Genomic DNA, 20,599 nt, shown 5'->3' with positions numbered 1-20,599 from the left:
CTATTCTTTGTATCCACCAGGCTCCACACTCAGCTCTATATATATATAGTTAGGTATTTATTAATATAGATAATTATATACTGTATCTTTTTCCTATGTGTAGTGGAGAGTGCTGAATTCCCTATATTTGCATAAGGATTCCTTATCCTTATTTCCTTTCTCTATATATTTTATGACTTTAATAAGTACAAGTATAGTAACCCTATGTATAACTAGTACTTAACAACAGTATATGGAATATGTACAGTCTATTAATTATTGTTATATATCACTCTTGAAACGTACATTAAGATTAAGTAAAAATAAAACAATTTGAACAGAATTAATCAAATCTAGTCATGACATATAATGTATCTTAAACAAAAAAAGGCATGGTGGTACGGGAAATAGAAACTATATGACTAGATAGATCTTAGTTCATATAGATAAGGAAACATGGAAAATAAGCAGTGTTTATGTGCATATATATATATATATATATATATATATATACATATACACATGCACACATACCAGATGATAAAGTATCATCTCTGACAAAAGTTTATAATATCAAATTCAGAGTTGAAGCCCAAAGGCAACAAGCTCTGAAGTTTAAAGATCCAGTATGTTTCCTGTTTACAAAGAATAGGAAACGTATCTCCCCCTCTGGGAGGTTTCCTAATTTGTTCTATTGCCTTCCACCTTAGTGTCTTAGGCCTAGATTTGGAGTTTGGCGGTAGCCGTGAAAACCAGCGTTAGAGGCTCCTAACGCTGGTTTTAGGCTACCGCCGGTATTTGGAGTCAGTCAAAGAAGGGTCTAACGCTCACTTTTCAGCCGCGACTTTTCCATACCGCAGATCCCCTTACGTCAATTGCGTATCCTATCTTTTCAATGGGATCTTTCTAACTCCGGTTCATAAAGCTCTTAACTACTGTACTCTAAAGTACACTAACACCCATAAACTACCTATGTACCCCTAAACCGAGCCCCCCCCCACATCGCCGTCACTCGATTAAATTTTTTTAACCCCTAATCTGCCGACCACCACCTACGTTATACTTATGTACCCCTAATCTGCTGCCCCTAACACCGCCGACCCCTATATTATATTTATTAACCCCTAACCTGCCCCCCACAACGTCGCCGCCAGCTACCTACAATAATTAACCCCTAATCTGCCGACCGCCACCTACTTTATAATTATGTACCCCTAATCTGCTGCCCCTAACACCGCCGACCCCTATATTATATTTATTAACCCCTAATCTGCCCTCCCTAACATCGCCGACACCTAACTTCAATTATTAACCCCTAATCTGCCGACTGGAGCTCACCGCTATTCTAATAAATGGATTAACCCCTAAAGCTAAGTCTAACCCTAACACTAACACCCCCCTAAATTAAATATAATTTTAATCTAACGAAATTAATTAACTCTTCTTAAATAAATTCTTCCTATTTAAAGCTAAATACTTACCTGTAAAATAAATCCTAATATAGCTACAATATAAATTATAATTATATTATAGCTATTTTAGGATTAATATTTATTTTACAGGTAACTTTGTATTTATTTTAACCAGGTACAATAGCTATTAAATAGTTAAGAACTATTTAATAGCTAAATAGTTAAAATAATTACAAATTTACCTGTAAAATAAATCCTAACCTAAGTTACAATTAAACCTAACACTACACTATCAATAAATAAATTAAATTAAATACCTATAATTATCTACAATTAAACCTAACACTACACTATCAATAAATAAATTAAATACAATTCCTACAAATAAATACAATGAAATAAACTAACTAAAGTACAAAAAATAAAAAAGAACTAAGTTACAAAAAATAAAAAAATATTTACAAACATTAGAAAAATATTACAACAATTTTAAACTAATTACACCTACTCTAAGCCCCCTAATAAAATAACAAAGACCCCCAAAATAAAAAAATGCCCTACTCTATTCTAAATTACTAAAGTTCAAAGCTCTTTTACCTTACCAGCCCTGAACAGGGCACTTTGCGGGGCATGCCCCAAGAAATTCAGCTCTTTTGCCTGTAAAAAAAAACATACAATACCCCCCCCAACATTACAACCCACCACCCACATACCCCTAATCTAACCCAAACCCCCCTTAAATAAACCTAACACTAAGCCCCTGAAGATCTTCCTACCTTATCTTCACCATACCAGGTTCACCGATCGATCCAGAAGAGCTCCTCTGATGTCCTGATCCAAGCAGGGGGCTGAAGAGGTCCATGATCCGACTGAAGTCAACATCCAAGCGGGAGCTGAAGAGGTCCATGATCCGGCTGAAGTCATCATCCAAGCGGGAGCTGAAGAGGTCCATGATCCGGCTGAAGTCTTCTATCAACGGCATCTTCAATCTTCTTTCTTCCGGATCCATCTTGAAGACCTCCACCGCGGACCCATCTTCTTCCGACGACGACTTCCCGACGATTGATGGTTCCTTTAAGGGACGTCATCCAATATGGCGTCCCTCGAATTCCGATTGGCTGATAGGATTCTATCAGCCAATCGGAATTAAGGTTGGAAAATTCTGATTGGCTTATGGAATCAGCCAATCAGAATCAAGTTCAGAAGAAGAATCAAGTTCGGAAGAAGATGGGTCCGCGGTGGAGGTCTTCAAGATGGATCCGGAAGAAAGAAGATTGAAGATGCCGTTGATAGAAGACTTCAGCCGGATCATGGACCTCTTCAGCTCCCGCTTGGATGATGACTTCAGCCGGATCATGGACCTCTTCAGCTCCCGCTTGGATGATGACTTCAGCCAGATCATGGACCTCTTCAGCCCCCTGCTTGGGCTTGGATCAGGACTTCGTAGGAGCTCTTCTGGATCGATCGGTGAACCTGGTATGGTGAAGATAAGGTAGGAAGATCTTCAGGGACTTAGTGTTAGGTTTATTTAAGGGGGGTTTGGGTTAGATTAGGGGTATGTGGGTGGTGGGTTGTAATGTTGGGGGGGGTATTGTATGTTTTTTTTTACAGGCAAAAGAGCTGAACTTCTTGGGGCATGCCCCGCAAAGGGCCCTGTTCAGGGCTGGTAAGGTAAAAGAGCTTTGAACTTTAGTAATTTAGAATAGGGTAGGGCATTTTGTTATTTTGGGGGGCTTTGTTATTTTATTAGGGGGCTTAGAGTAGGTGCAATTAGTTTAAAATTGTTGTAATATTTTTCTAATGTTTGTAAATATTTTTTAATTTTTTGTAACTTAGTTCTTTTTTATTTTTTGTACTTTAGTTAGTTTATTTCATTGTATTTATTTGTAGGAATTGTATTTAATTTATTTATTGATAGTGTAGTGTTAGGTTTAATTGTAACTTAGGTTAGGATTTATTTTACAGGTAAATTTGTAATTATTTTAACTATTTTAGCTATTAAATAGTTCTTAACTATTTAATAGCTATTGTACCTGGTTAAAATAAATACAAAGTTACCTGTAAAATAAATATAAATCCTAAAATAGCTATAATATAATTATAATTTATATTGTAGCTATATTAGGATTTATTTTACAGGTAAGTATTTAGCTTTAAATAGGAATAATTTATTTAAGAAGAGTTAATTAATTTCGTTAGATTAAAATTATATTTAACTTAGGGGGGTGTTAGTGTTAGGGTTAGACTTAGCTTTAGGGGTTAATACATTTATTAGAATAGCGGTGAGCTCCAGTCGGCAGATTAGGGGTTAATAATTTAAGGTGTCAGCGATGTTAGGGAGGACAGATTAGGGGTTAATACTATTTATTATAGGGTTAGTGAGGCGGATTAGGGGTTAATAACTTTATTATAATAGCGGTGCCGTCCGCTCAGCAGATTAGGGGTTAATAAGTGTAGGCAGGTGGAGGCGACGTTGTGGGGGGCAGATTAGGGGTTAATAAATATAATATAGGGGTCGGCGGTGTTAGGGACAGCAGATTAGGGGTACATATCGATAATGTAAGTAGCGGCGGTTTACGGAGCGGCAGATTAGGGGTTAATAATAATATGCAGGGGTCAGCAATAGCGGGGGCGGCAGATTAGGGGTTAATAAGTGTAAGGTTAGGGGTGTTTAGACTCGGGGTACATGTTAGGGTGTTAGGTGCAGACGTAGGAAGTGATTCCCCATAGCAAACAATGGGGCTGCGTTAGGAGCTGAACGCGGCTTTTTTGCAGGTGTTAGGTTTTTTTTTCAGCTCAAACAGCCCCATTGTTTCCTATGGGGTAATCGTGCACGAGCACGTTTTTGAGGCTGGCCGCGTCCGTAAGCAACTCTGGTATCGAGAGTTGAAGTTGCGTTAAATATCCTCTACGCTCCTTTTTTGGAGCCTAACGCAGCCATTCTGTGGACTCTCAATACCAGAGTTATTTTAAAGGTGGGGCCAGAAAAAAGCCATCGTTAGCTACGCGGGTCGTTACCGACAAAACTCTAAATCTAGCCGTTAGTATTTTGATTATGTGTCTCAATAAAGTGTTTGGAGAGGGCTGAACATGATCTTTTACCCGATATGTATGACAAATGTTCCCTAATACGCTTGCCCACCTCCATTGTAGTTCTTCCTAAATATTGTTTTTGACAAAGGCTACACTCTACTAGGTAAAGTATGTAGGATCTCTTACAATTGATACACCCCTTTGTAGAAAATTCCTGTCCAGTGACTGTGGATTTGAAGATTTCAGAACTATATATATGGTCATATGAGGTACAATTTTTTCTTCCACATTTATAGGTCCCATTGTAATGCAACCAGGAACTGGTCAACTTCTTTTCACTTTTCAACATACTTGGTGCTAGTATGTTTCCAAGGGTGACATTTCTCCTAGGAACAAACATACAGCCCTTATATATGGTGTTTCTCAAGGCCTTGTCTCCCATTAAAATGGGCAGATTTTTCCTCACAATATTACAGACCTCATCATATTGGTTTGAATAGGAAGTCATGAATTTGGGTTTATGTACTTCTGATGTATGATCCTGTTTCTTACAGGTATTTTCCATTTTTAACAGAGTCTCTACTCAATCCCTGTGTTTCATAGAATGCTTTATTGATAACTTGTTTTGAATAACCTCTTTGGGTCATTCTGTCTCTCAAATTTCTGCTTTCTATCTGAAAATCACTCTATAGGGATCAATTCCTTTTAGTACGCAAGAATTGGCTCTTAGCTATACCTTGTTTTGGATGGCTAGAGCGAGCGTGTAACAAACTGTTTCCTGAGATTGGTTTTCTGTAGAGGGTGGATATAATCTGTTTATTTCTCTCATCCCCAAATAAAGTGACATCTAGGAAGTTTATCCTTTCCTTTTGCCATTCAAAAGTGAACAACAACCCAACATCATATGAATTAAGGGAGGAGACAAAATCATGAGCTTCAAGTTAACTTAATGACCATACAATAAGTAGATCATCTATAAATCTTAGATATTTTATGATGAACATCGAGTATCTTCCACTACCTCCAGATTATAAACAGATTATATCCACCCTCTATATATACTATATATATTTTTATATCACATTTAAAAAAAATTATTTTATTTAAAACAGAATACAGAATTGAAACTTAAGTTTCATCTGCATAAAGATTTTTCATTTATCCAGTATTTTTTGTACACATTGTATCAAAGTGCAGCACACAGCACATTGTGTTTTTTAGATTCTATTTAAAGGAGAACACACAACTGGAACTTAAGTTTCATCTGTACAAAGTTTTTTATTTATTTAGCAATTTTTGTACACATTTTTTGTACACCTTTTGTAAACACAAGTCAGCTTTATTTGCGCCATCTGTAGCTTTCTTAGGTATAGAAATTTGCATTATACTTTTTTCTAATTGAATCATAAAAGAAAAAATGTGGGTTTCATATATATTTAAATCTACAAAGTAGCAGAAGATTAGGTTGGCGAAAGGGTTAACACTTGATTTTTGTGCACTTGTAAAACAAAAAATAGAAACGTATATAAACATACAGCAAACCAGAAGCTGTAAGCACTTTACACCAGCTGAATATACTAATGTTTTAGGCTCCAATTTAAAATTGTAATTAAATTTGGTCTTAGTATTTACTCTTCAAAATAATCATAAGAATTATAACCAAATCTATCTAAGACAACTATCATTAAAACAAAACAATATTCAGAACAGAAAATGCATTCATAGGGGACGATTTACCAAGCGTTCAACCGGCCCCAATGCTTCTAATTCCGCGCGAGCCTTCAGGCTCGCCGGAATCAGGAATAAAGAAGTAGCGGTCTTAAGACTGCTGCTCCTTAACTCGTCCGCCTGCTCTGAGGTTGCGGACATCAATCCGCACAATTGTGTATGATCGGGTTGATTGACACCCTCTGCTAGCGGCCGATTGGCTGCGAATCTGCAGGGGGTGGCATTACACAAGCAGTTTACCAGAACTGCTTGTGTAATTATAAATGCAGACAGCATATGCCAGACATTGATAAATCGGCCCCTTATTGTTAAAGGGACAGTCTACTCAGCATATTGTTATTGTTTAAAAAGATAGATAATCCCTTTATTACTCATTCCCAAGTTTTGCATAACCAACACAGTTATATTAATACACCTTTTACCTCTGTGATTACCTTGTATCTAAGCCACTGCAGACTGCCCCCTTATTTTAGTTCTTTTGACAGACTTGCATTTTAGCCAATCACTGCTGACTCCTAGGCAACTCCATGGGAGTGAGCACAGTGTTATCTATATGGTACACACAAACTAGAGCTGTATAGCTGTAAAAAATGGTTAAAATACACGTAGGTTTAGCTTTCAACAAAGAATACCAAGAGAACAAAGCAAATTTGATGATACAAGTAAATTGTAAAGTTGTTTAAAGTTGCATGTACTATCTGAATTGTGTAAGTTTAATTTCACTAGACTGTCTCTTTAAATACTAATAATCAGCTCTATATTTGACCAGTTTGGGGCAGTTGAGGTCAGAGTTTGTTTTGAATTCTCATCAAGTAAGCAATTTAACGCAGAAATTGTTTGAACATTTGACTAAGAGGTTTAATTAGGCTTACACTTTATAGGAAATATGGGCAGATTTGGGTGTATGGTTCTTATCTGCTGTCAAAATCTATGTTTCTATGTAACAAATGTTTGCCATTATATTCCCATTTCTTTTCTCAAGTCATACATAACATAAAAAAAAATAGCCAGCATTGAAGCAGGGACCTTCAGTACAATAGCTGCAACACTACCTGAGCAGGGCATGCTATTGTAGATGCATAAGATGCAATTATAACCTCTGATAGTTACAGCAGGGGTTTATTTTGGCTTTGCCAAATAAAAGCTAGATTACAAGTGGAGCGCTAAATTTCCCCATTTGCGGGTGCACAATAATTAATCAGCCATTATAAGTGGCTAGTTATTGCTAACCAGAGATCAGATCTTTGGCTAATTTTATATAAATGCCCCAAATGGACCCAAAATACTGTCTAGTGTAGTTTATAAAAAAAATTAAAGATGGCAGCATTTTTATTTTTTAATGCATCTACTGCACTAGGAAGTATTTTGGGGTTAAAGTTGGTGGGAGTGGGGTTTTAGAAAAAAAAATACACTGAAAAGTGCCTTTACATTGCGGTCAATGGAAACTGTGTGTGCTCCCAGTAAATATATATGTATATGCTTATATACATATATATGTAAATGTTAATTTATGTATATACACATATTAACACATAAATATATACGTATATCAGCATATACATATATATTTGTATTTGCTGCCATCGCTGCACAACTTACATCTTCACTGGTGCTGATGTTCTGATGCCGTCTCTAATGGAATCAGAACAAGGCTCCCATAGGAGCCTATGGAAGCACGCAATGCTGAAAACTTGTAGAACCAGAGCACATCATCGTGCGCTGTTATTAAACAGTGGAGCGCAAATATCGCTTTCATCAAAGCGATATTTAGCTCTCCACTTCTAATCTGGCCCTAAGAATATTACTAGGACAGCAGGATTTAGGGGGCAGGACTATCAGGGAGATAAGCTATACAACCTAAGGTGGCCAGATTTCCCAAACCCAAATACAGGACCCTTCAGAACCAAATGAATGCCGCCTCATATATGTGGAGGAGGTGAAATTTCAGAAGCATCTTAAAAAAACTCAATAGAAGTTTACCTTAGTCACTAACTTTGCCTTCAGAGTGTACAGCCCAAGCAGAGTTGTATCACCGGTCAAAATGCTATTTATGAGGAAAAATACCCTTTCAGTGGCATCATTTATTTCAATTATCTTTGGTTGTCATCTGCCGCTGTATGTCGGCCCATGCTGTAGCTGTAAGTCCGCTGTAGCGGATCATGTCCGCCGCTCATTGATAAATGCAGACAGCATACGCTGTCAGCATTTATCATTGCACAAGCATTTCTCGTGAAATGCTTGTGCAATACCACCCCCTGCACATTCCTGGCCAATCGGCCGCTAGCAGGGAGTGTCAATCATCCCGATCGTATCATCCCGATCGTCTTAAGACTGCTGCTTCTTAACTTCAGTTTCAGGAGAACCTGAAACTACGGGATTAGATTGCAGTATCCTCTGCTTGATAAATCTACCCCTTAGTTTATATGTCTTACTCATGTTTATGTTTTGCACTGAGATTGTTACACTTCCTGCTCTGCATGACTTGAAAATTATATATGACATGTAGTACGCAGTCAGAATGACATGTAGGGGCATATTTAAGAAGGTGCAACAGCATATGCTCTCAGCATTTATCATTGCACCAGCAGTTCTTGTGAGCTGGTGCAAGCTAAGCAACACTTTTATATATTTTAATAAAGTGTATTTGATTTTTTAAGTCTCGCTCTGGACTTTCAATTATTTCCCCTTTCTGGTGAGACCTGCCTGGTTGGGTCTTTGGATTTTCGCCAGGTATCTACGGCGTAGTGTTTCTCCCTGTTGGCGTTCCTGATTGGTGATCGGCAACGGAAGTGGAGCCTCGTTCTGGACACCAGCAGTCACAGCCACAGAGAGTCAGCCGAGCGGCTCAGAAGCTTCGGCTTGTTCGTTATTGCACTGAATGTGCAATTCTGTTTGTGAGTACCTGGATTTTATCTTTTGCTGTATATCTTATTCTTTGAACTTGCTGCACCAAGAGCGCCTCTTGTTTTTTGTCTTTTAGGACTGGTTTGTAGTTCTTGTGAACTGCTGGTGCAATGCCGCCCCTGCAGATTTGCGGCCGCTAGCAGGGGGTTTCAATCAACCCAATCGTATTCGATTGGGTTGATTTCCGGTGATGTCTGTCTGCCTCCAGTCCTCAGAGAAGGCGGACAGGTTATGGAGCAGCGGTCTTTAGACCGCTGCTTCATAACTTGTGTTTCCGGCGAGCCTGAAGGCTCGCCAGAAACACAGGGCATCAAACTCCATTTGGAGCTTGATAATTCGGCCCAGTAAGGTGCAGTTTGAATATTGAAAAGCTACATACACAATTTTATATATATAATTATAAAGCTAGTAGTTATGAAGCCAATATTACAATAGTATGAACTTTTGAAATGGGATTTTTAAAACCCTGCTATCACATATAAGTATAGAACTATCCCAGATCTGCACACACTGTACCTGACTCTGATGATCCCTCTATAGCAGCCATGATCACCACTATATATTCAGAAATAGAAGTGCTCTACCAAGAATGATCAACAGCTCAGTGGCTTGTTCTATGGGAAGTGACCACCCAGGAGCAGCCTCTTTTAGCTCAATTGAGCCTTTCAAAGAGGAGAACTTCATGAAGTACATCAGTCTGATCCTGTCTAGTAAGGACAGTCCAGCCCAGATATACCAGGCAATCCTCCTCTGAACAGGGAACATGGCAACCTCTGATGACCGCTTTGGCCTTCTGCTGGCCTCGTCAGTGAGGTGCAGTCATATCCCTCTAAGCACACTGGGCAAGGAGTCCACGTCTGGTTTCCCCCATCCCCTTTAGGGAGACTTCCCCAGGATCATAATATAAATGCCTACAGAAAGAGAAGTCCTCTACCAGAAACGACCAGGGAAACTAATCAGATGCAAAATAGAAGTAAAGAAGATATATACAGATAATATAGAGCAGAGATATTTACAAGTTAAAGGTTCCTATTAGGTGCATAACTGCAAATTGATATATCATTGAAGTGTGTGTGTTAATATTAATCTCCAGGTAATATAGTGCTTGCATTGCATTTTATTTTAAATATTTCCCTGTTATGTAAGTGCATCATTTGTCCAACACTTAATTGATGTGTATTAAGTTGTTTCTTTTATTATTATTTTGCTATATAATGCCTGGATATCTGTGCTTACTGGCAGACAACCAGCATAATTTAGAGGGCAGCATATTAGTCCCCTTTAGCTTCAAAACTCTGACTCTGACAAAACTGTATACACAACAGAAGAGGTTATGTTCACTGTATGTGTGGGAGGATTAAGGAGTTATGGTGGTGTGAAGACAAAGTTCAGGGTTTTTAAGTCTACTATAACAGAAATATGTTTTAAACATCAAGCTTACCCATTACTAACTTATATGGTTTATGCATTTCAATATTAAGGGTTCTATTTAAGAAGCTTCTGCAGTCGAGGATTAAGAAGCAGAGACCATCTATAAAGTGGCTATTTTTGGACTTCTCCGACCAAATTTACAATTAACTGGACAGCTGCTTGTTATCAGTACATGAAAGAATGTAGTTGATTTAAAAAGCAATATATATATATATATATATATATTTATTTATATATATATATAAAACTATATATAGATTTAAGTTACCCTTGATCTTACAATGCCATTAGCCAAAGTTGACAAAAACACTTACATAATATGCATGAGTAAAGTCAAATTATAATATATTTAATATTGCCATTTTATTTATTTTTTAGGGGCAGCCTTGTTTTTCTGCATATGAGATTGTGAAAATATTTCTACCAAATAGTCACTCTCCTATCAACAATGAGCACTTCAAGCAAATCAGTCCAGCAATTATTTATCAACTGTTAACATGTACGTGCCACTTAAAAGATCATAGAAACACACAGCTTCCGCCTCCCTCTACCTTGGAAAGTGAGTTATATTTCCATGTACAATTGTCTTGAATGTAATATGAATGACTGTTATACATATAGTGGATACCACTTTAATATTTACATGTATGTGTTTTAAATGTGCTCTAATGAAAATGTTATCATAATAATAGTAGACGTATAGGTACATTGTAGATGCCCATTAAATAGATTTTTCATATAGATTCCTAGCAATTGGTTTATTCAGCACAGATTTTTTTTTTCTTCAAAAAGTAGTGTATTAGATTTTTAAAAATTCTCTCATAGAGTGAATAAAACATTGGATGGAAATAAATTGGAAAATTCTGTCCCATTAAATGAAAACTAATATACCAGCATCAGTTGAGCACTTTCTACAATTGCTTGTTGGCTTAAAAGGCCAAAATTAAACTTTCTTTATTTGGATAGAGCATGAAATTTTAAACAACTTTAAAATGTACTCATACTGTCAGCATTGATGCACTACTGGGAGCTAAATGCTGATTGGTAGCTGTACATATATTACTCTTGTTATTGGCTCACCTGTTGTGTTCCGCTAGCTCCCAATAGCATATTGCTACTCCTTCAACAAAGGATACAAACAGAATTTGATACCTCTCTTGTTACCTCCTCACACTCCCATCTACAGGACTTCTATGAATGTTCATATCTTGTGGACCTCTTCTGGAATTATTTGCTTCATTCCACAAGACTATCCACTAATTTTCATATTTTCAAGCACTCCTTAAAGACTCAGGGATGCATACAATGTACACATTTTCTTACCTCAGTTCCTCGCCTCTTTTACCATCCCCTTGAACCCCCATAGCATGTGAGCCTACAACCCCAGCTGTTTTGTAGACCACCTTCATGTGAAGTGATTTACAACACTGCAACTATTGGCAGGGCCCTCCACCCATTTTCTCTTACAAATTCTCCTTTGCATATTATACCTATGTTATAGTGTTACAAAATCTGTTGGCATTCTACAAATAACTGATCATAATCATAATAAAATAAAAAGTGGATTAAAATGTAATGCTCTATCTATATCTTGAAATCTTTTTAGGGTTTAATTTCTCTTTAATGATATCTCAACCAATGATTATGCCACAGACCATAAGTAACAAGCAACAATCAGCTTTGAGCTAAAGAACGCAACTGATACATCTGTATTAGTTTCAGCTTCAATTTAAAAAATAAATAAATATTGCTTTACTATTGTGCAAAAAAAAAAAAAAAAAAATCAACATGTTTAGAAGCTATTCTTTCATATAAGAGATTTTTTTTTTAGTGCAGTGTTCCTATAGAGAAACCGTTCACTGGGTATTGTAGCAGAATTAATAGATCTGTCACTGTATTCTTTCCTGAAATGTTATAATCACATAAACCCCAAAATGCTACCAAAGGGAGCAGAACTAGACAGAACACAGCAGCATTCGCTTACAATTTCCCATCTCTAATATGTGCTCTTTCCTTCAACCTACAGAAATATTTATTTTCCTGATATTAACAATCTCCCTTGGCTTTTGTACTTTATTCTATTTCCTTTTCCATCAACCAACATATTGCTTATGATTTTGCTTTTGAATTAACATTAAGGTAGAATTATTATTAGTTGAAAGCATAGCATATACTTTATCATTAATTATTCCCTTAGAAAACAGTTTTACTGAAAATTTGCTGATAAGGTTTTCAAAGGGAATTGAATCTACTCTCATACTATGCCAAATTCATACATCCTAACAATTCCCAGAAGCCTTCTGGTACAGAGAGGTAAGGAGACTTGTGCACAGTGGCCCCCCAGTTTTTGTGAGCAGGGTGGTGACAAGAGGCCACAGCTTTGTAATGAAGGGGGATAGGCATATCATCAAGTAGAAGGGGTGAGCTGGGACTCCCTGGCTACAGATGCTATGGGCTCCAAATAAACAATTACACTCACTTTTGATAAAGAGAGTGATTTTTCATCCTCACAACCTACCAGCTGCTCACCTTATATTCCTTAAACTATATTTCTACCATTTCTCTACCATAGCATTGATCGTTTTTTTAAACATGCATCATGCAATTCTTAATTAAAGGGCATTGGACCTTAAATGGACCTTAAACACTTTTTAATTAGAAGATATTTCTGTTGTCTTGCTATAACATAACTTATCCACCAAGGGGCTGATTCATCAATGCTTCAACTGATAATACGCTGGAATTCCGCGTCAAATTAGACGCAAAGTTGATCCGCCGTAGTTAACAAAGCGTCAAGATTGTCAAATGTTGAAATGTGTGACATAATATATGCTCCCACGATATCAATCCGATGCAGATCGAGGCTTGTGTTATTCAAGCAGAATACTGATCATCTACCATCACATTCGACTCTTTTTGACCCTCTTGACAATTTATCAAACATTCAACAGGTACGTGCGCATCTATTCCGACACAGCGATCCTATCGTTCAAACCGCCACCCTTGAGGCCGAATGCCATAGAAATCAATGGGAGTCTGAAAACACAGAAAGGTTATATTCGATGCTGCAAGACAATAAAGCATATTAGATAATAAAAGTAAATTAGAAACTTTATTAAAATGTTATACTCTTTCTAAATCATAAGACAAAATTTGGGTTTCATGTCCTTTTAAGATGATTTTATTTAGCCCTTATTACTAAATAAAATCAAGTAGGGAGATGTAACCCAGCTAATGGATTATGTTACATCTTTGTCTCTCATTACAAAGCAAGGGGACAATATTATTACTTCAAATTTGGCGCAAATTATTGCTTAAAATTTGTTGCACTAGTAGATATAGGGATACAAATGAAATAAATATATTACATAATATAGCTAATTTATTTTTTTAAATAAATATATTTGCACCATGTTTAACGCATGTAATACATGTCCAACTCTCCACTTCACACCAAATTTGACACAACACTTTTCGCACTGAATTTGATGCAATACTCAAACTCCTAAACAAACCACAAACTAGTAAAGTTTTCCCCAACTTCTTATTTGTAAATGCATATTTACATGATTAATGAAATCAGCCAATCTGATTTAAATATAAATGTTCTACTATCACTAACAAATCGAATTGCTCTATACTTGAGTCATTGATCACTCATCAGAAATTGTAAGTTCCATTTGTTACATTGTGTATTATACTTTGAAAGTATGTATATGTGAAATTAGTATTAAAGATAAACATTGAAAATGACGTTAGGGCACAAAGTGTAATATTTTTGAGAAGGATTTTAATAATCGAATGATGTTTGATTCAATATAATCTTAAGCCAATAGCTCAAAGGGATAGTCTACCTAACATTAAACTGTCATGAATCAGATACAGCAGAAATTAAAATCACCTTTTTACTGTCATGCCATTTTCAATGTTATTCTTCCTTCTCTTGAATTTAATTTTCATTAATAAATGTCATCTTATATGCCAGCCCAGTTTGTAACACCTGTGTAGGGGTGGTGTTTAAAACTAAACTTCAATCAGGAAGGGTTACACAGGTGCAGAGAGAAAACTGGCCCAGCTCTTAAAAGTGTGTTTGCAGCATTTGTTTCTGAATAGCCAAACTCCACCCATCATTTGTCTTATTTGGAGGAGCCAATCCAGGCTTTAATTGGCAGACAATAATGATAGTCACTGTCATATTGCTAGCATAAAATGAGTTGTTTTGCAGTTGTTATCTGTTAAAGACATTTAGGGAAATAAATGTAGCAGTGTTCACTTTGAGAAGTCTGCATAGTGCCTTTCCAGGCCTGAGATTTAAAGATGCCACAACTTTCAGAGCTAAATTATATGGGAAGGGGGCAAAATAAATATTGAAACTATATTGCAAAGTTGTTTTACTATACAGTTGTTTTACATTTTATTTAAAAATTTCAAGATGTTTACTGTCCCTTTAAAGCAGTGTTTCCCAACTGCGGTCCTCAAGTACCCCCAACAGTACTGGTTTTCATTATAGCTGAACTAGAGCACAGGTGAAATAATCAGCTGATGGATGAGAGCAGGTTGGTTACTGATCAGCTGATTACTTCACCTGTGCACTGGTTCAGCTATAATGAAAACCAGGCCTGTTGGGGGTACTTGAGGGCCACTGTACTACAGGAATAAAGGAATGCTGTACTACAACATTTTATGTTGCCCATATTAATCAGCATCAGCATCTATTGTTGCAAGAAACAAATGTAGATATTTTAAAATATAAATTTTAACTAATATAGCTAAAGCAGTTATGCACTTACTAATAATCATCATTGGCTAATAGTCACTTCCTAGTAATGCTCATTGACTGACAGGTAATTCCTGTTTATGTTCATTGGTTGATAGGTACTTGATAAGTAGCAGTACATAGATTAAACTACAGTAAAAGTTGTGCTCCTGGAATGCACATTTCCTACTCTAGATGAGGATATGGCCAGTGATTGAAGCATACACATCTGTTTCTAATTTGGGGCTTAATGATCTAAAGCTCTCTGCTCTGGGAAATTTTAATTTGAGATTGGTTTATCTCACTATGCAGGATTATGGATGTGAAGAAGACTACATCACAATACAATGCTCAAGAAAAGACTCTAATGATTTTGCATTTTGATCATGAGGCCCTTGGTCACCAGCTGTAACATCAGCTGGAGTGGCACATGAGCACAACTTTGATTATGATTTTAAGGGACATTATAGTCATAATATATATACCAGCAATTAAAGGGCCATTATAGTAATTTTTGATCAAAGGTGTAATAGAAAGTTTAGCTTGTGCACAAAATATTGTCAATATAAACATATTAAATGATTAAAACCGTTTTCAATATATTTAATTTGCAATTAAATATCCCTTCCACTGCCCATAAAAATCCATGTTAAATGGACAGTCAACACCAACATTTTTGTTGTTTTAAAAGATAGATAATCCCTTAATTACCAATTCCCCAGTTTTGCATAACCAACACAGTTAGAATTATACACATTTTACCTCTGTAATTACCTTGTATCTAAGCCTCAGCAGACTGCCCCCTTATTTCAGTTCTTTTGACAGACTTGCATTTTAGCCAATCAGAGCTGTCTCCATGGTAAATTCACGTGCATGTGCTCAATGTTATCTATATGAAACACGTGAACTAATGCCCTCTAGTGGTGAAAAACTTTCAAAATGCATTTAGATTAGAGGCGGCCTTCAAGGTCTAAGAAATTAGCATATGAACCTCCTAGGTTTAGCTTTCAACTAAGAATACCAAGAGAACAAAGCAAAATTGGTGATAAAAGTAAATTGGAAAGTTGTTTAAAATTGCATGCCCTATCTGAAACATGAAAGGTTTTTTTGGACTTGACTGTCCCTTTAAATATCTCAATGGAGCTCTGAGTCGTACGACCGACATGGGAGATGGAGCATGCGTATAAGTATTTTCCTGTTGCTCCTCTAGGCGTCTTGAAAATAGTTCAGGCTTCCATCTGTCAATCAAAAGCCGATACGGCCCCTATCAGCACATTCACGAGAGAGACGATCGTCAACAGTTGCTATAGCAACCATTGAAGCATCATGAACAACTTAAGCGCAGAAGAAAACTAGACTCACGGATTCTTACCAGTTTGATTTAGATTATCATTCAATGTCCCAGTTCTGTGTTGAAAACTGTTTTAGCAGGGTTCATTTGTTATTTGTTGACATCGTATTGGACTCAACATTTTATTTTATTTTGGCAAACTCTGTTATTTTGTTGTTACTATTATATTCTCACTCTGATGGGTTCTTATTTACACATACCGATGCAGCAGCTTGCCTAAACTGACACGCTAGGAGTGAGAGCTGGTGTAAACGTTGCTAGGGGCGACCAGTTTCTCTGCTAGCATGTCAGTCAAGCGCTCCCATGTATGATCAGTAAGGCAATGCTGATTGGACACAGCAAAATAAGATTTAAAAAACAAAAACGTCCATTTTTGGGGGTGTTCGGAAAATGATCGTTGTGGGACTATTTTGCAGACTTTGAGGTATAATTTAGGGTAACTAAAATAATCATTAAAAAAAATAAGCATGCACATTCATTAAAAAAAGGTTATACTGTTTTAATGTATGAAGATTATCATCTTTATTATGGACCTTTAAGCTTTTCTAATCAGCAAGCACTGTCATTTTGTTTACAAAACTTTCCACAGTGTTTAAAACTTTGGAAATCAAACACCGTTCAGGTACACACCTTTTGAAAAGTCTAGTGGAATCCATGTTCCTGGATTCCTCTGCTCTGGCCAATTAGGGGCAGATGTAAAAGCCTGTGATCTGAGCTAACCAATAATTGTATGGAATGGGACAAATTCAGGTAAACACACCCATACCTAAGTATGATGTAATCACTCCAGTAGCAGAACCACAATTTTCAGAGGTATTTCACAAAAAAGCAGACAAAATAAATAAAATATGTATAATGCCATGTTGATCTATTTTGTTAAACATTTTTTCCCAATCTAAAAGTGGATTGCTATCAATATTGTGGGTCCATGTTGAGAATAGAACACAATATGGTATTACAAGTCCATGGTAAAATACAGTTACCAGACAATGTTTTTCTTCTGAGTAAAGAACAGTGCTATTTAATCTATTTCTTAATGTACCTTCAGCTTTAGCGCACTTGGCTTAGCCCACCTTCGGGTTACTTACCACGCAAGCAAAAGCCAGAACAGGATTTTGTACCGCACACCATAGAAGCCTAAGGGGAGGGAGGATATTTAACCTTCAAATGTTAGTGCGCCTGTGGCTTTCTCTTAAAAACTTTTTAGTTTCAACTTGTAATTTGAACTTAAAGGGACAGTCTAGTCAAAATTAAACTTTCATGATTCAGATAGGGCATGCAATTTTAAACAACTTTCCAATTTACTTCTATTATCTAATTTGCTCAATTCTTTAGATATCCTTTGTTGAAGAAATAGCAATGCACATGTGTGAGCCAATCACACAAGGCCTTTATGTGCAGCAACCAATCAGCAGCTACCATATCTAGATATGCTTCTCAGCAAGTGATATCTAGAGAATGAAGCAAATTAGATAATAGAAGTAAATTAGAAAGTTGTTTAAAATGACATGCTCTTTCTAAATCATGAAAGAAAAAAAAACGTGTTTCATGTCCCTTTAAGAATAAGGGTGCTATTGATTTAACTTGAGCTGTTTTGGCTCTCAGTATTTTTGTGTTCTCTTTCCACTTTAAAAAACAAATTTACCAATTGAATTTGGCAAAAAAAATTTGCCTTATACATTAGGCACTATTATAACCCCTCAACTTTAGTGTGAAATCTATAAAAGCCCTTGATATATTTTCCAAGAAATATTGCATTACAAATAAGCACTGTGATGTTTACACATCTATGCTGGTGGTAATATATTAACCACAACAATAAGCCCTTCACCACTACAAGACCCTTCTAAACCATCATCACCCTCAATTCAAGAACTGCTACCCGTATACCACATGATGTATAAGAGTTCAACCACAAGACATGCTACTGTACTAATCTACCATAAGTCTACAACTGACTTAATGCCTTGATAGTGTTGAACATCAAGGTTATAGGGTGAAGGGAGGGTTGTCTAAGCCGTAGGGTATAGGCCTACATAGGAGTAAAGTGTTATTGGGGCCTTGGGCTGCGTGACATTGTTAGGATTAATGATAATAGTGGGTTTTGAGAGGAAAGGAGATTTATTTAACATTAAAAATACCTCAATTGCCATTACATAGGCATAAATAATTATAATGTCTTGGAATTTTTTTTCAAAGAATCAGTTTTGCTGTAGTGAGCATGTGCACCCCATTATCAAATTGCCACATGTGCTTATAGAGCCACACAGAGCCATCTCTTAATGAAAAAAAAGGATGTTTTGAAATGTTCTGGAGCCATTTTTGGATGGGCTTGAATAAAGTTTGGGTTTTGCTCCAATACAGAAATCTGTTCTTTTCAGACAGATCAGAAAAGCTCTCAATGGGAAATTAGCTTATTAGATGGAGTAGCCCATCCGACAAGCTAATAGACACTACTGGACTCTCCAGATTCTGGAGTTGTAAGTATAACATGTAGATAGGTGATTTATAATTCCATATCAAAAGCATATTGTATGACAAATATTTTAATTAGAAATACACAGAAAATGAAAGTATATCAGCAGTGGCCCTCACAGTTTTCATTTGTATTTATTTTTCAGGATATGGCTACAGCACAATTGCAGTACTGCTTCTTACAGCTGGGTCTATGTTTGGTGCCATACTCATCATATTTAGCTCTTGTGAAGAAAACTATAAACTCATTTTACAGTTGTTTGTTGGGCTGGCAGTGGGCACGATGTGTGGTGATGCACTATTACACTTGATTCCTCAGGTAAATCAGTGTTTTATTTTATTTGGTCCATAAATTTTATCAAACAAATCCTAATTTCAAGACACATATGTCAAAAAAGATTGATGTTTCATAAATGTGAAAAAAATAATTAGGGAAATATTTTTTTGTTATTTACACATTTTTAAATGTAACTTTGATTACGATGATGAATAAAATAATAGTAAATATAGCTGCAAGCAGCAATAGAGGTGGCCAGCGCATCATTTTTGCAATGCCATATAAGTAGTTACGTCACAAAATAAAGCTATACAACAACTTTTTACAGTTCTAACATAAGCATTTGGAAAAAAAAAACATTTTGCGTTTTTTAAAATGGCTGCCACACCATATGACCTATACTTTCAACATGAACAAATGTAACTCTAGGTGACAATATATGGTTATACAGCAAATTTCACAGCTTTAACATAAGCGGTTGAAAAGAAAACACAGTTTCAAAATTTTCACGTTAACCAATAGGGCTGCCACAGCTTGTGACTAATTCCTTCAACATGAACAACTGTGACTCTAGGTCACAATATAAGACTGTACAGCAAATTTCACAGTTCTTACATAAGCGGTTGCAGAGAAAATAGACTTTCGAAATTTTCACGTAAACCAAGATGGCTGCCTGATCGTAAGATATACAGCCTCTATATTATGCACAATAGTTCTCACTATAGATATCAATAAACATGGCAAAAACAAAGCATTTTTGTAAAACGGTTTTTGTTTTATTATGAATTTAAATATATTGTTAAGCAATTTTGAACAATTCAAAATGGCTGCCAAACCACATGACCTATCAACTTCTCTTGAACAAATCTGAATGTTAGTCATAAGATAACTCTATAAGCAAAATTCTTATGTCCCATAAGCGGTTTCGGAGAAGAAGATTTTTATAGTTTTTAAAAATGGTGCATACGAAACAAAATGGCCGCCAAGCTATGCAATGTATGGCTTTCAAATTGCACATACTAATGCTCACTATAGACCTCTACAATTTGCAGAAGTTTCATGAAAATTTGCAAATGTTTTATTTCACGAAGGCGACTGCACAATGCAAATTTTCACTCTAATATTGTCTCTAAGTGTTATGACTATGTGTAATCATGTGTCTATTACACTGTAATATTGTTAAATATTGTAAAACTAATGTATGAAGTGCAAAATTACGCAATCAAATGGCGATAAAAAGGTCAATGTCTCAC

At 36.3% G+C, this 20,599-nt stretch overlaps 1 protein-coding gene across 1 annotated transcript in view; it reads left to right on the top strand.

The window, feature by feature from the left end:
- The window catches only part of SLC39A12 (solute carrier family 39 member 12), a 256,970-nt gene that overhangs the window by 133,294 nt on the left and 103,077 nt on the right, over positions 1-20,599 (top strand). Inside the window, exons 5-6 of the mRNA XM_053715702.1 lie at positions 10,866-11,046; positions 19,216-19,388. Coding sequence (XP_053571677.1) covers positions 10,866-11,046; positions 19,216-19,388 — 354 coding nt within the window. The remainder of the gene's footprint in view (positions 1-10,865; positions 11,047-19,215; positions 19,389-20,599) is intronic.

Source organism: Bombina bombina, chromosome 5, assembly GCF_027579735.1.
Source record: "Bombina bombina isolate aBomBom1 chromosome 5, aBomBom1.pri, whole genome shotgun sequence".
NCBI classification, from domain to species: domain Eukaryota; kingdom Metazoa; phylum Chordata; class Amphibia; order Anura; family Bombinatoridae; genus Bombina; species Bombina bombina.
Note: the sequence above shows the minus strand (reverse complement) of the source record. Positions and strands in the feature narration are given on the sequence as shown.